We start from the raw sequence: 13,988 nt of genomic DNA on the forward strand, positions 1-13,988 counted from the left end.
GGGGGGTGAAGGAGAAAGTAGGGGCATAAAGTATGTAAACAGGTTAAAAACGAATATTAATAAATGTCTAATAAAAAAAATTTTAAAAATAAATTTAAAAAAAGAACAAAGAGAGAAGGCCATTGAAGGCACGCAAATGGCCATGAAGGGAGAAGAAAGGGTAGTGAGGGAAGGGTACCAGGGAAGCAATCACCTCCTACATGGGACAGACAGCACCTCTAGTATCACACCAGCATTCTATCTACCAAACAAATCCTGCTACAAATGCCCCAGTGTGAAAACACCTTAGGCTGAGCTTAAAACCCAGGTTACAATCCTATGATCCTTCTTCAATGACCAAGAAATAGGACATTTCCTAGCAGAAGTGACTCAGACTGATCTTGACATGTTTACTTAAAATAAAAGCAGAGGATGAAAGGAAGTCGCAGCCAAACCGAGGGATGGTTTACAAGTTGGTGTTGGAGAGGCAAATAAAGGAGATGGCTGCAGCATGCAGAGGCCACACCCAGGTAAAACCACCTTGGCAGATGGGCTCGACCAGTGTGAGGATAATGACAGACCCATCAGGGCATGAGGTGGGGATGTCTGCTCTAGGCAGGCGAAGATTTCTCCTGGCAGAATGGGCAGAGAAGAGCTGTGAAGGTAGCCGAAGCAGACTCTGCAGATCTCCTAGAGCTTGATCAGACATGAAAGACACCAAGGTCATCCACTGCATCCCAAGCCGTCCCCAGGGGTTCTGACTCTTGTCTTGCCATTGGGTGACTCTGAGAGAGAGAGGAGGCTGATGGCTTTGGGGGACTCTGCCTCACTTAAATCCAACCAATAACGAATAAGACATCACCCTACGATGTCACTTGTCCTCTTTGAAAACGAAGGACAAACAACAATAATAACAAAGAAGTTGACAAAATTGTTTCTCTCATGCAACCAAAGGTCATAGGAAACATTATTTCATAAGACATTAGTTAAGTTAGATCACGGTGCTCATGATACATATTTGCAAAAACACCACCCTAAAAGTAATCACAACATTTGTGTCAACATCCAACACAGAATATGAAAAGGTAGAAGAGCTCCACAAAGGATAAAATGACCCTCCAAATGGAACTGTCAAAAAAACCTTGTATTCAATTATGTTGGTACAAAGCGAGGTGATGAAAAATCTATTGGGAAATAATTAAGGAAAAAGGCTTAAAGAATGTTCAGAAGTCTCCAGCATTGATCACATACTTTATTCTTTCTTATACTTTTCTTTTTGTTAGGAATTTAACCAGTGGTGTGCTAGAAAATGTTTAATAATTTGATCTCCAACTTAAAAAAATATATATATATATATATACATGTGCACAGCACACTTTTAAGTTTAATCTACGTTACTAACATCTTTATCTATCACTGTCTTTTTTTTTTTAAACCTTAACTTCTGTGTATTGGCTCCTTGGTGGAAGAGTGGTAAGGGTAGGCAATGGGGGTCAAGTGACTTGCCCAGGGTCACACAGCTGGGAAGTGGCTGAGGCCAGATTTGAACCTAGGACCTCCCATCTCTAGGCCTGACTCTCAATCCACTGAGCTACCCAGCTGCCCTCTATCACTGTGTTAAGGAAAGACAATCAACCAAGTCAGTCATAACCCTTTGGTGGCATAAATGCTCCCAATGCAAATTTAACAATCAGCCCCAGAGAGCCTATTCAAGATGGCTCCAGAACTTAAGAAACACAAATATTTTAATAAATAAAGAAGAAAAGAAGGAAGGTTGTATATAAAAGTATAGACTTCTATTGTGTATAGCTTTGGTGTTTAAATATAAATTAAGTTTGATAATTATTTTATAACAATTGCTAAAATAATAAGAAATGATATTAAATATTATTATTAATCAATGCTTATAATAAAAAAAAACTTTCCTGCTTGTCTGAGCCTCCTTCTGAACTTTCTTCTGTGCAGGTTTTTAATGTTTCATGATCAATATATTTTTAATTAATTTCTTTATTTTTTACATGCAACTGTAATCTGTCATTCTCACCACCACGCCACTCCCTACTGAACAAATGGAAAAAATTTCTCATCATAAACATGCATAGGTCATCAAAACTGGGTGAAGTTCCTCAAATAGTTCATCAAATGCCCAAAGAATGGAGATCTGCAAAGATTCTTTGCTGTAAATAAACCCTTTATGTTATCACCAAAGACAATAAAACTACCAAATTTAAGCTATGATGTGCTTCATGAGCAAGTCAAAATGGTATGAAAGAAACAAGGAGGAGAAAAGCAGTAGAACTAGATCAGATGTACCCAAAGAACATCTGGTTTTGAAGGCATGGAAGGATCAGTTTTCAAGGAACCTAATAAAAAATTAGAAAAAGAATAGAAAAAAAATACTGGTTCTTATAATTGCTCAAAAAAAAGGACTCAAGAGAATGTCAACATATACCACCCCATATATTTACTTTGTAGTCTATATGAAATTTTTTTATGAAAATCATTTGAGGAAATCCTTGATGAAGGTAGAAAAAGGAATGGGCAGGCCTTCACAAATGATATTTCATAGTAACTCACAACCTTACGATTACACAGCTGATTGAAAGATAGAGAGGATACAAAATCCCTCTCGGCTTCTTGTGATGCTTTCCATATATTATGTTAAAAGCCTACAGGGTTCATGGAAAGCTGTAACAACAGAGATGACTGATGACTTTGTGATTATGCATAAATGTCAAGTGAAACATAAAAGAAGTAGATAGCACTCTCCAAAGGTGTTCACCACTGTCGTGGAGGAGGCCCAGTGTCAGCACCAAATTGAAGAAGAAGGATCTCCAGATTTTCCTCTTTATGAAACACAAAGTGTAGATTGTATTAAGTACTACAAAGCCTCTTAAGTAAGATCCATTAATAAATCTAGAGAATTCAGGGGCAGCTGGGTAGCTCAGTGGATTGAGAGTCAGGCCTAGAGATGGGAGGTCCTAGGTTCGAATCCGGCCTCAGACACTTCCCAGCTGTGTGACCCTGGGCAAGTCACTTGACCCCCATTGCCCACCCTTACCACTCTTCCACCTAGGAGCCAATATACAGAAGTTAAGGGTTTAAAAAAAAAAGAAAAAAACAACTTTAGAGAATTCAGCCTAATTATCCACACAAGGGGAAGTAGGTGAAGAGTGCCTTTTGCCTAGGAAATTGGATGGAAAAGTTATAGAGGTTTTTCATGAGTATGTTTACCTTGGACAGACACTGAAAGTGGACAGTGGTGTGGGCCCAAAACTGACCTTGAAGAAGAGAAGAGGTTGGATTGCCTACAAGAAACTACAAGGACCCTGGAATGAAAGCCTTTCTGTTTAACATCATTTTTTTTTTTCTGGTGATATGTAACTCTAAATTTTGGAATTAAACAGAGTCTAAAGAACTAAAGCTGAGAATCACTGAAAAGGTAAAGAGGTTCATGGTGAGACAAGCAGCCAGTAACACCCAACCAAAGAACAATACCCAAGACAAGCAAGGGAACTTACATCATTAGAAAAATATCAGCCTGGTAAAAAAGTTGGGCCAATGACATAGTGAAAGTTAGGGATACCCATGAATGAAAAGCCCGATTGCTCTGTGGGTACCCATACAACATGAGGACCATACAAGGCCTCAATAGCAAAGCTTTCCAATAATTAGAGTGGTTCCAAAGTGGAGCCTCCTTCCATCTAGGTCTCCAAGTAGATGCCAGCTCCAAACCATGCCACCTCCATTCTAGCCTTCTTCTCTACTTCCTCCTCACCAGAAATTTGTACTTTGGCCCAGAACTATACTGAGTTCTGATGAGGGAGGTTTTGCTTTATCTTGTGCAGGTCCAGGCTTCCTCCTTACCTTCAGATAGCACCAAAGCATGAAGTAGTGCCTGTGAGCCCTCCCCTCTTTTAGCTTCCCTTTATGGGTTGTCTTCCCACGTTAGAATGTAAGCTCCCTAAGGTCAAGGGACAGTGGTTTTGCTTTTCTTTTCATCCCAGCACAAAGTAAGTTCTTAATAAATACTTAATCGATAGGTAGATAGACAAAGAGAGAGATGGAGATAGAGAGCTAGAGAGAGAGATAGAGAAATAGAGAGATAGATAGAGAGATAGATAGATGAAAGGTTCTTAACCAAAAGCCTATGAACTTTTAAAAATAATATATGTTGATAAGTGTATTTTTATAAAATTGGTTTCTTTTGCAATACCAAGTATTTTATTTTATGCATTTAAATATAGCAAGATGGCACAGTAGATAGAGCACTTGATCTAGAGTTAGGAAGACCTGAGTTCAAATCTAACCTCACTCACTAGCTGTGTGACCCAGGGCAAATCACTTAATTTGGTTTGCCTCAGTTTCCTCACCTGTAAAATGAGCTGAAGAAGTAAATGGCAAACCACTCTAGCGTCTTTATCAAGGAAACCCCAAATAGGATCACAAAGAATAAGACATGACTGAAACAACTAAACAACAACAAAAATTACATCGTCTGGAGCAGCTAAGTGGCTCAGTAGATACAGCACCAGCCCTGGAGTCAGGAGGACATAAGTTCAAATATACCCTCAGATTCTTCCTAGCTGTGTGATTTTGGGCAAGTCACTTAACCCTGTTTGCCTAGCCCTTTCCCTGTCTTAGAGATGTTCCTAAGACTAAAAAAAATACATTGTTCTGAGAAGGAGACAGTAGGCTTCCATCAGAATGACAAAAGTGCCCATAACAAATAAAAAAGATTGTGTTATGCTATTATCAGCAATGCTAGGATCTAAGACAATTCCAAGGTTCTCATGATAAAAAATGCTCTCTCCCACCACAGAAGGAACTGATGGAGGCTGAATGCAGATCGAAGGAGATCACTTTTCACTTTATTTCCTTTATGAGTTTTTCTAGTATGCATCATATATATCTTTTTTCACAACATGATGAATATGGAAATATGTAATACATGATAGCACATGTATGATCTATGTCAGATTGCATACTGTCTCAGGGAAGGGAGAGAGGAGAAAGGGAGGGAGAAAATTTGGATTGAAAAATGTCAGAAAACAAATGTTAAAAACTACATATAGGGGGCAGCTGAGTGGGCTCAGTGGATAGAGAGCCAGGCCTAAAGATGAGAGGTCCTGGGTTCAAATCTGGTCTCAGACATTTCCTAGCTTTGTGGCCCTGGACAAGTCACTTAACCCTCATTGCCTAGCCCTTACCACTCTTCTGCCTTAGAACCAATAGCAAGGGTTTTATTTAACAACAACAACAACAACATGAAATATGTAACTATGGGGAAATATTCAAAATAAAAACAACAACAACCACCTACATATAATTGGGGTGGGGGGATTCAATAAAGATAAAAACTCTACGTTATATGTTATAAGACCAAAAAGGTCCTCATTTTAGAAGTTTGTCAGGGATATTGTAGAGCGGATTCCTATTCAGATCGGACTAGATAACTTCTGTGTTTACTTTCAAAATTGGATCATCCGAGTCTGTAATTCTATTATCATTGTTAATAATGACCTCCCACTAAAGTCCCCTGTTATGCTACCAATGTTTCATGAGTAATATCAATCCTGTCCAAGCCTCAGCATATCCTACCAAGCTGAAGTGGTTTTTAGGCACAGCACTCAGCTTTGGCACTCTGGGCACTATGTGCCTGTCGTTTGAGGCCCAATGATGGAGCCAAGATCATGAAGGCTTATTACTAGGCTAGTTCCCAGATAATGGATCTTTTCAATCCCAGAAACTCATAAAAATTGGTTACTAAGGCATGGAAAGGTAGGATCCATATTTGTGGAGGAATTACTCACGTGAATATAATCGGGGATGCATGAAGTATTCAACAAGGTATTCATAATGGTGACAACACTCTCTAACTCCCTGGTGCATTATGATCTTTGGCAAGTCATTGAAACTCCCCAGGCTTCGATTTCACCCAGTAGTGAGTTAGAAAAGGGATCATCTGTGCCAACTTCCAGGCAAGCAAATAAAAGCTGGAATAGGTGGAGGTGGTCAGATTGGATCCTAAGCTTTATCTCCTCTTTGCTCACCCAAGTCCTCTACAGAATGGGTTGAAGGAAGAACTGGTAAACCCCCCTTGTCCCTTACACACTTCTCTGTATTTTATTCCGCCAGGGCATGGAGACCTGTTCAGCTGTTGTCAAAAGAAGAATTTTCAAGGAGCCTCTTGTTCCTTCTTTGCCATTCACATCACTGCAGCCCTGGTGCTATTCATGACTGATGGAATTATGGTGAGCAGGCTCAGAAGGGGCAAGCTCTGGGCTAAATCACAACCCTTACAGCCAAAGCCAGTAATCCAGGATTAGGTATTGGGGGGAGCAAGCCACATCGAGATCTTCAAGGACAAAGCTACCCTAAGTAGTCTCTCTTTCTTTCTGTTCCCAGGGGGCTCTTCATCAAGTAATAAGTTCATATATAAGTGAGGATATGGGTAGAAGAAAGGAAGCCAGTTTCCAGTTCGACATCAGTGGTGCGGGCAGAAAGGGAGAGCATAATGGGGCTTCTCAGGGAGAGGTCCTTGAAGAATCTAGTAGCCTGGGTATTGGGAATGATGATGGTGGTGGCAGTGATGATAATGATGATGATGCTGATAATGATAGTCAGTATGGTCCAGGTCCTACTCTGCTACATACTCCTTAAGTGATTCTGGGCAAGATAACAACCCCTTGGCATTCTGGGCAATTCTCTAAGATTATAAGTTGCTATTATACCATCCCCCAAACTCTGCCCTTTTCCAAATTTTCCTATTAATATTGAGGGTGCCACTATCTTCCCAGTGACCCAGGCTCATTGGTAGAGGGAGTTCCTTCACCAGCAGTCCCCTATGCCAATGAAATCCTTGATCATCACCAATAACAATAGTTCATATTTAAATAGTGCTTTAAAGTTTACAGAGTGATTTACAAAATCCTGAGTTGGTGCTCCTATTGTCCCCACTTTACAGATGAAGAAACTTGAGGCTACCAGTGTGGGGTGCTGGTCAGAAAAGACAGTGGCCTCACTTGGTCTACACTGGTTTCTTCACAGGGTGAATATTCTGCCTTTATATACACCTACGCAGTAGATGATCCACTCTTCATAGGACATAAGGTAGCTGGCTACCTTCCCAGCATCTTCTGGGGCTTTGTCACCTTAGGCCGGCTCATCTCCATCCCTATCTCTTCTCGGTTGAAGCCAGCCACCATGGTCTTCATCAACTTGGTATGTTCACAATACTGCAATTCAGGTTAGGTCAAGTCTGTCCTTCTTCCACCCTTCTAACCCCCCACCCCTATTTGTTTATTTTTAAACCTTTACCTTTTATAGTATCAATTCTTTTTTTTTTTAAACCCTTACCCTCTCATCTTAGAATAAATAGTGTGTACTAGTTCCAAGAGTGGTAAGGGCTAGGCAATGGAGTTAAGTGACTTGCCCAGGGTTTTACAGCTAGGAAGTGTCTGTGGTCAGATTTGAACCCAGGACCTTCCATCTCCAGGTCTGACTATCTTCTGAGCCACCTAATTGCCCCCCTTAGTATTGATGCTAAGACAGAAGACTGGCAAGGGATAGACAATCGGGGTCAAGTGACTTGCCAAGATCACACAGCTAAGAAGCATCTGAGGTCCAACTTGAATCCAGGTCCTCCTGATTCCAAGTCTGGCCCTCTATCCACTGTGCTACCTAGCTGCCCCTTGTAATGTGATTCTTCAACAACATTGGGATGGGCATGTGGGCAGATGGTAGGTGCTAGAATAGAGAAGAGAAGAGTTCATAAAAAGGTGACTTAGCTATGAGACCTAGGGCAAGGCCTTTCATTTCTCTTTTCCCTAGTCCTAAAATTACAACATTGCAATAAGCTTCCTCCCAGCTCTAATATTCTCTGAACAATACTGGATTTGGAGTGAAAGGACCTTGGTTTGAAACTCAGCCCTGCCACCTACTGACTCTGACTTCGGGTAAATCACTGGCCCCTCACTGGGGCTCAGTTTCTTCTTGAGTAAAAATGAGAGGGTCTGTGTTAGATGTCTTTCAGGCCTATCTGACTCTTCATGATCCAAGTTGGGGTTTTCTTGGGAAAGATACTGGAATGGTTTACCATTTCCTTCACCAGCTCATTCTACAGATGAGGAAACAGAGGCAAATAAGGTAAAGTGACTTTCCAGTTAGAAGTGTTTAAGGTCAGATTTGAACTCAGAAAATGAGGCTTCCTGACTCCTGGCCTGGTGTTCTATTCACTGTGCTGATTTCCTCAACTGCTTTATCAAATTCACCCCACATTTTTTAAACCCTTACCTTCCATCTTGGAGTCAATATTGTGTATTGGCTCCAAGGCAGAAGAGTGGTAAGGGTAGGCAATGGGGGTCAAGTGACTTGCCCAGGATCACACAGCTGGGAGGTGTCTGAGGTCAGATTTGAATCTAGGACCTCCCATCTCTAGGCCTGACTCTCAATCCACTGAGCTACCCAGCTGCCCCCTCACTCCACATTTTTAATCAATTAAGTTTTGTTCTTTCTAATTTCACAATATCCCCAATTGATATTCATCCCCTCAACTTCCAATTCATTGCCACCACTAAAAGAGCTGCCATAAATATTTTTGTATAAATGGGCCCTTTTTCTTTGATCTCTTTTGGATATAGACCTAGCAGTGGTATCTCTGGGTCAAAGGGATGCATGGTTTTATAGCCCATTGGGCATAATTCCAAATTGCTCCCCAGAAGGGCTGAATTCGTTCACAACTCAGCCATCAGGACAACAGTATCCCAATTTTACCACATTTTCTTCAACATTTAGTGTTTTCCTCTTCTGTCAAATTAGCCGACCTGATAGGTATGAAGCAATACCTCAGAGTTGTTTCAATTTGCATTTTCCCGATCGATAATGATTTAGTGCATTTTTTTATATGATTTAGTGATAGCTTTGATTTCTTCTTCTGAAAACTGCTTGCTCATATCCTTTGACCCTTCATCAACTGGGGAATGACTCATATTCTTATGAATTTGACTCAGTTCTCTGTATATTTGAGAAATGAGGCCTTAACCAGAGAAATTCGCTATAAAAATTTTACTCCAGTTTCCTGCTTTCCTTCTAATCTTGGCTACATTGCTTTCATTTGTGTGAAACCTTTTTAATTAAATGTAATCAAAATTATCCATTTTATGTCCCAGAATGCTCCATATCTCATTTGATCACAAATCCTCCCTTCTCCATTTATCTGACAGGTAAAATTTTCCATGCTCCCCTAATCAGTGCCTTTTCAATAGCTGTCCCTTATACCTGGAATGCTCTTCCTCCTCACCTCCACCTCCTGACTTTCTCCAAGACTCATTTCAAATCCCACCTCCCACAGAAGGCCTTTCCCAGGTTCTCCCCGTGGTAGTGCATTCCTTCTGAAATTACCTTCCATCTGCTCTGTCTCCCATCTAGCTTGTATGTTTGCATGGTGTCTTCCCTAAGAGAATGTGAATTGCTTTAGGACATACATATGTACCCTCCTTTGTACACAATGCCTGGCACAGAGGAAGAGCTTCATAAATGCTTCTTGACCAAATGACAAACTGGCATTGCCTCTCCCTGCCTCAAGTCCCATCTTAGTCTATTGCTCTCTAGCTGTTCTCTGTAGATCATAAAGGAAGAGAGAGGGTGATAGATTCTGAAGAACAACCATTGAATTCTTTGGTTCCTCAGGCCAGGCTAGAACGAATTTGAGTGAATGAAAGGATAAGAACACATTTATTATTGGTAGCTAAGTGTACAATGGGCACGGAGTCAGGAAGAACTGAGTTCAAATGTGACTTCAGACACTTATTAGCTATGTGACCCTGGATGAGTCACTTAACCCCTCTTTGCCTTAGTTCCTTGGTAAAATGCAAATTTTTAAATTTGTAAAATATGGACACACTGGAGAGGGAAATGGCAGACCACTTCCAGTATCTTTGCTAAGAAAACGCCACAGGCAAATCCATGGGTCACAGAGTCAGATACAAGTGAAATGGTGAAAACAATAACAGCAATACATGCCAGGTACTGTGTGGGGGGCCCAAGTATAAGCCAACATTCTGATAGACAACACATAAAGGAAGTGGCAACCAAGGAGGAGTGTTTCGGACAGGAAAATCACAGGGAATAGTGAGCGATTGGAGTCATAGGACAATTGATTGAGATGCCCTTTCCAGGAATGGAAGTATGGATATGATTACTTTGTTCTTAGAACTAGAGTGGGAACTTGAAATGGGAAGAGTATGTGCACATGGAAGCATGGCATGGAAATGGTTGCGAAGTGCCTGGTGCGTGGGGGACCGGAAAAGAGAAGGAGAATGCTCACCAAAGAGGAGCCTAAGGAGTACAGATATGGGAGCATGAGCTTTGGTTCAGAGATAGAGGTTGGAGTGTAGGCAGCCAGTGCAAGACAAATAGGAAGCTCCAAAGGAAAGACTCAAGTCCCCCTTTAGGGAAGACCCAGAGAAGCTCAAATGCCCAGAAGAGGTCATTCAGAATAGTAAAGGTCTCAGGGTCATACCTCATGAAGACAAATAGAAAGAACAGGAATAGTTAATCTTGAGAATTCACTTGATTGTCTAATAACTGTTCAAATATTTGAAAGGATGTCATGTGGAAGAGGGATTCAAAATGTTCCATTTATCGCCAGAGGGTAGAATTAGGAGTAATGGGTAGAAGTTGTAAAGAGGCAGGTTTAGATTTGAGATAAGGAAAAATTCCTAATAATTAAAGCTATCAAAAAGCATAATGGGCTACCTCTACAAAACTGGCTGAGATGGCCTCGTGTCCCTCTCAGTTCTGAGATTTTGTGTTCTCTCCTTCCATAACTGTCTTTGATTATTTTCTCTCTCCTTTCCCCTTTTCATTTCCCCCTCATTTCCAGTCCTACCCATAATCATGGAGTAAACCTCAGTACCCTCTTGGGGTGAATACACTTTGTTTTCCCCAGTTACTTAAACCAAAAAGGTAGGAGGAAGGATCAACATCCCAACATTGGTTACAGTAATAGTAAGTTTAAGCTGGGGGTGGGGTGGGTGGGATTTTGTTGTTGTTCAGTTGTTTCAGTCATGTCTGACTCTTTGTGACCCTCATTTGGGGTTTTGTTGGCAGACATACTGGAGCGGTTTTGCCATTTCCTTCTCCAGTTCATTTTGCAGATGAGGAAACGGAAGCAGATAGGGTTAAGTGATTTATCCAGGCCAAATTTGAACTCAGGTCTTCCTAACTCCAGGCCCAGCACTCTATTCACTGTACAACCTAACTGCTCTAGGTGTGTGAAACACATCTCAATTGAGTCACAGGAATTTAGACAAGGGATCATAGAATGATAGGAATATAGACATGGAGCTAGAAGGGACCTTGGAGGCCTCTCATTCTACAGACAAGGATACTGAGATCTAAAGAGGTTAAGTCACTTGCCTAAGGTCATTGAGGTTGTGATAGAGCCAGCATTTGAACCCAAGCCTCGTATCTCTAAATCCAGTCCTCTTTCCACTGTATCAGTCCAACCCCTCTCAAGGCATTGATCCTCTGTAGCCCATGCCCAACAAGTGGTTTGTCTGGCTTCTGCATAGATTCTTTGGCAACAGTGACGTTACTGCTTCACTGGGCAACCATTGTTGTAAAACTACTTGTTAGAAAAGGATTTCTTCTATTGAGCCAAAATCTGTACTTCTGGGATGTAAACTCTGGAAGAAGGGTCTTTCTGACTCCAGGCTCAGTTCAAATTCATTGCACGGCATAGCTGCCTCTACTTTGGGGCACAATGCTTCCTTAAAATCCATCACTGACTCGATATATGTGACCCACTATCAGTTTGGTCCAGATCCTAGTTCCTAGGATCTGGGAAAGCTTGTGCACCAGTAGAAGGTCATTTCCATAACACATAGACAGAAAAGAGATGAGGGAATTGGGGGGGTGGCACAGGAAAAAATGAAGAAAGACAACAAGGGGATGAAGGAGTCCAGAAAGCTAGGGAAATACCTGGCCATGGGATCTAGGTAGGAGATTGAAGCAAATGAAGCCCAAAAGGAGTCTGATGGACTGGGAGAGCCTAGGGATAAAGATGATGATGCTAAGTAGGCTTGGTAGGAATAAGGGAGTGGAAGAGGTTGGAGGAATTTCAGAGATGAAGATATCAATTGCTTAATGAGAGAGGAAATATGGTATAGTGGAAAGAATGTAGGATTTGGGGTCAGAGAACTGGAATTCAAATTCTACCTGACCACTTCTTACCTGTGTGACCTTGGGCAAGTCCCTTAACTTCTCTGGAATTCCCTTTCCCAATTTGCAAAAAAAAAAAATGAGGGGTTTGGATGAAGATGCCTTCTAAGTATCTCACCCCTCAAGCTATGAGATGCAACCCATTTCTATACCAGGGGAATATATACAGGGAAAGGAAAGACTTATTTCTACACTAACTTAGTAATCTAAACTGACAGGGCCCAAGGAGCAGTGGAGTCTCTGGGTGACTGCCTCAGACCTGGAACCTGCCAGGCTTGAGCAGCTCAGCTAGGGCTTTGTGGCTTTGGAATTCTCACTGCAATCCACTGATGATCTCTGGATGCCAAGAGCCAAGGTAGTTTCAGGTACCAAGTAGGAAGGGCTTGCTTGAAACGCTGTCCACCAGATCTCAAACCTTTCTCCTCTTCCTTGGTACAGGACTGTTGATCTTCTCTCTCTACTAGATGCCACCACTCAGGATCCCAGGGGAAAATCAGGATATAGGATGTCCTTTTACTCTGAGTGCTCCCAGGGCTAACCACAGTTTGTGTGTTAACCCCCTAATGGAGTCCTTCCCAGAGCACAAGTAACTTCTTCCTGCTCCCTCATTCTATCCTGGAATTCCCAGCTCCAGCCCCTTCCTGCTAGATACATCTTAATACCTAATCAATAACTAATCTTATCTTCCTCACTACAATCCCTTATCAGTTAGCCTATGAATACGCTTCTCTCTCATTTCACTGGGAGTCTGATCTCTTGGCATCAGTTGGTGGTGGTTTTTTGGGTTGTTGTTTGCATATTTTTTTTTTACAGAAATGTGAAAAATACCTAGAATTTATCTGGAAAGGGTTCATTTAGAATCTTTGCTAAATTGAGATAGAATGATTATTTTCTTAGGGAGCTAGATGAAATGAAAGCTATTTTATTTTTTAATTTTTTGGTTATTATTTATTTAGAATATTTTTCCATGGTTACATGATTAGGATTTTTCCCACTCCTCTTCCCTCCTTCCTCCCGGAGCTGACAAGCAATGACACTGGGTTATACATATATCACTGTTCAAAACCTTTTTCCATATTATTCATATTTGCAGTAGAGTGATCTTTTAAAGCCAAAACCCCAATCATATCCCTATTGAACCACATGATCAATCATATGTTTTTCTTCTGCATTTCTACTCCCACAGTTCTTTCCCTAGATATGGATAGCATTCTTTCTCATGTCCCTCAGAATTGTTCCATATCATTGCATTGCTACTAGTAGAAAAGTCTATTTACATTCAATTTGTGCCACAATGCATCAGTCTCTGTGTACAATATTCTCCTGGTTCTGCTCCTTTCACTCTGCATCAGTTAGTTCATGGAGGTCTTTCCAGTTCACATGGAATTCCTCCATTTTATTATTTCTTTGAGCACAATAGTATTCCATCACCAGCATATACCACAATTTGTTCAGCCATTCCTCAATCGAAGGGCATCCCCTCATTTTCCAATTTTCTGCCACCACAAAAAGCGCAACTATAAATATTTTTGTACAAGTATTTTTCCTTATTATCTCTTTGGGGCACAAATCCAGCAGTGGTATATGGCTGGATTAAAGGATATGCATTCTTTTAAAGCCCTTTGTGCATAGTTCTAAATTGCCCTCCAGAATGGTTGAACCAATTCACAAATCCATCAGCAGTGTATTAGTGTCCAAATTTTACCACATCCCCTCTAACATTTATCACTTTCCTTTGCTACCATATTGGCCAGTCTGCTAGTTGCAAGGTGACACCTCAGCAT

At 41.1% G+C, this 13,988-nt stretch overlaps 1 protein-coding gene across 1 annotated transcript in view; it reads left to right on the top strand.

The window, feature by feature from the left end:
- The window catches only part of MFSD4A (major facilitator superfamily domain containing 4A), a 101,950-nt gene that overhangs the window by 72,251 nt on the left and 15,711 nt on the right, over positions 1–13,988 (top strand). Inside the window, exons 7-8 of the mRNA XM_044674934.1 lie at positions 6,118–6,233; positions 7,030–7,203. Coding sequence (XP_044530869.1) covers positions 6,118–6,233; positions 7,030–7,203 — 290 coding nt within the window. The remainder of the gene's footprint in view (positions 1–6,117; positions 6,234–7,029; positions 7,204–13,988) is intronic.

Source organism: Gracilinanus agilis, chromosome 4 (assembly GCF_016433145.1).
Source record: "Gracilinanus agilis isolate LMUSP501 chromosome 4, AgileGrace, whole genome shotgun sequence".
Lineage (NCBI taxonomy): Eukaryota > Metazoa > Chordata > Mammalia > Didelphimorphia > Didelphidae > Gracilinanus > Gracilinanus agilis.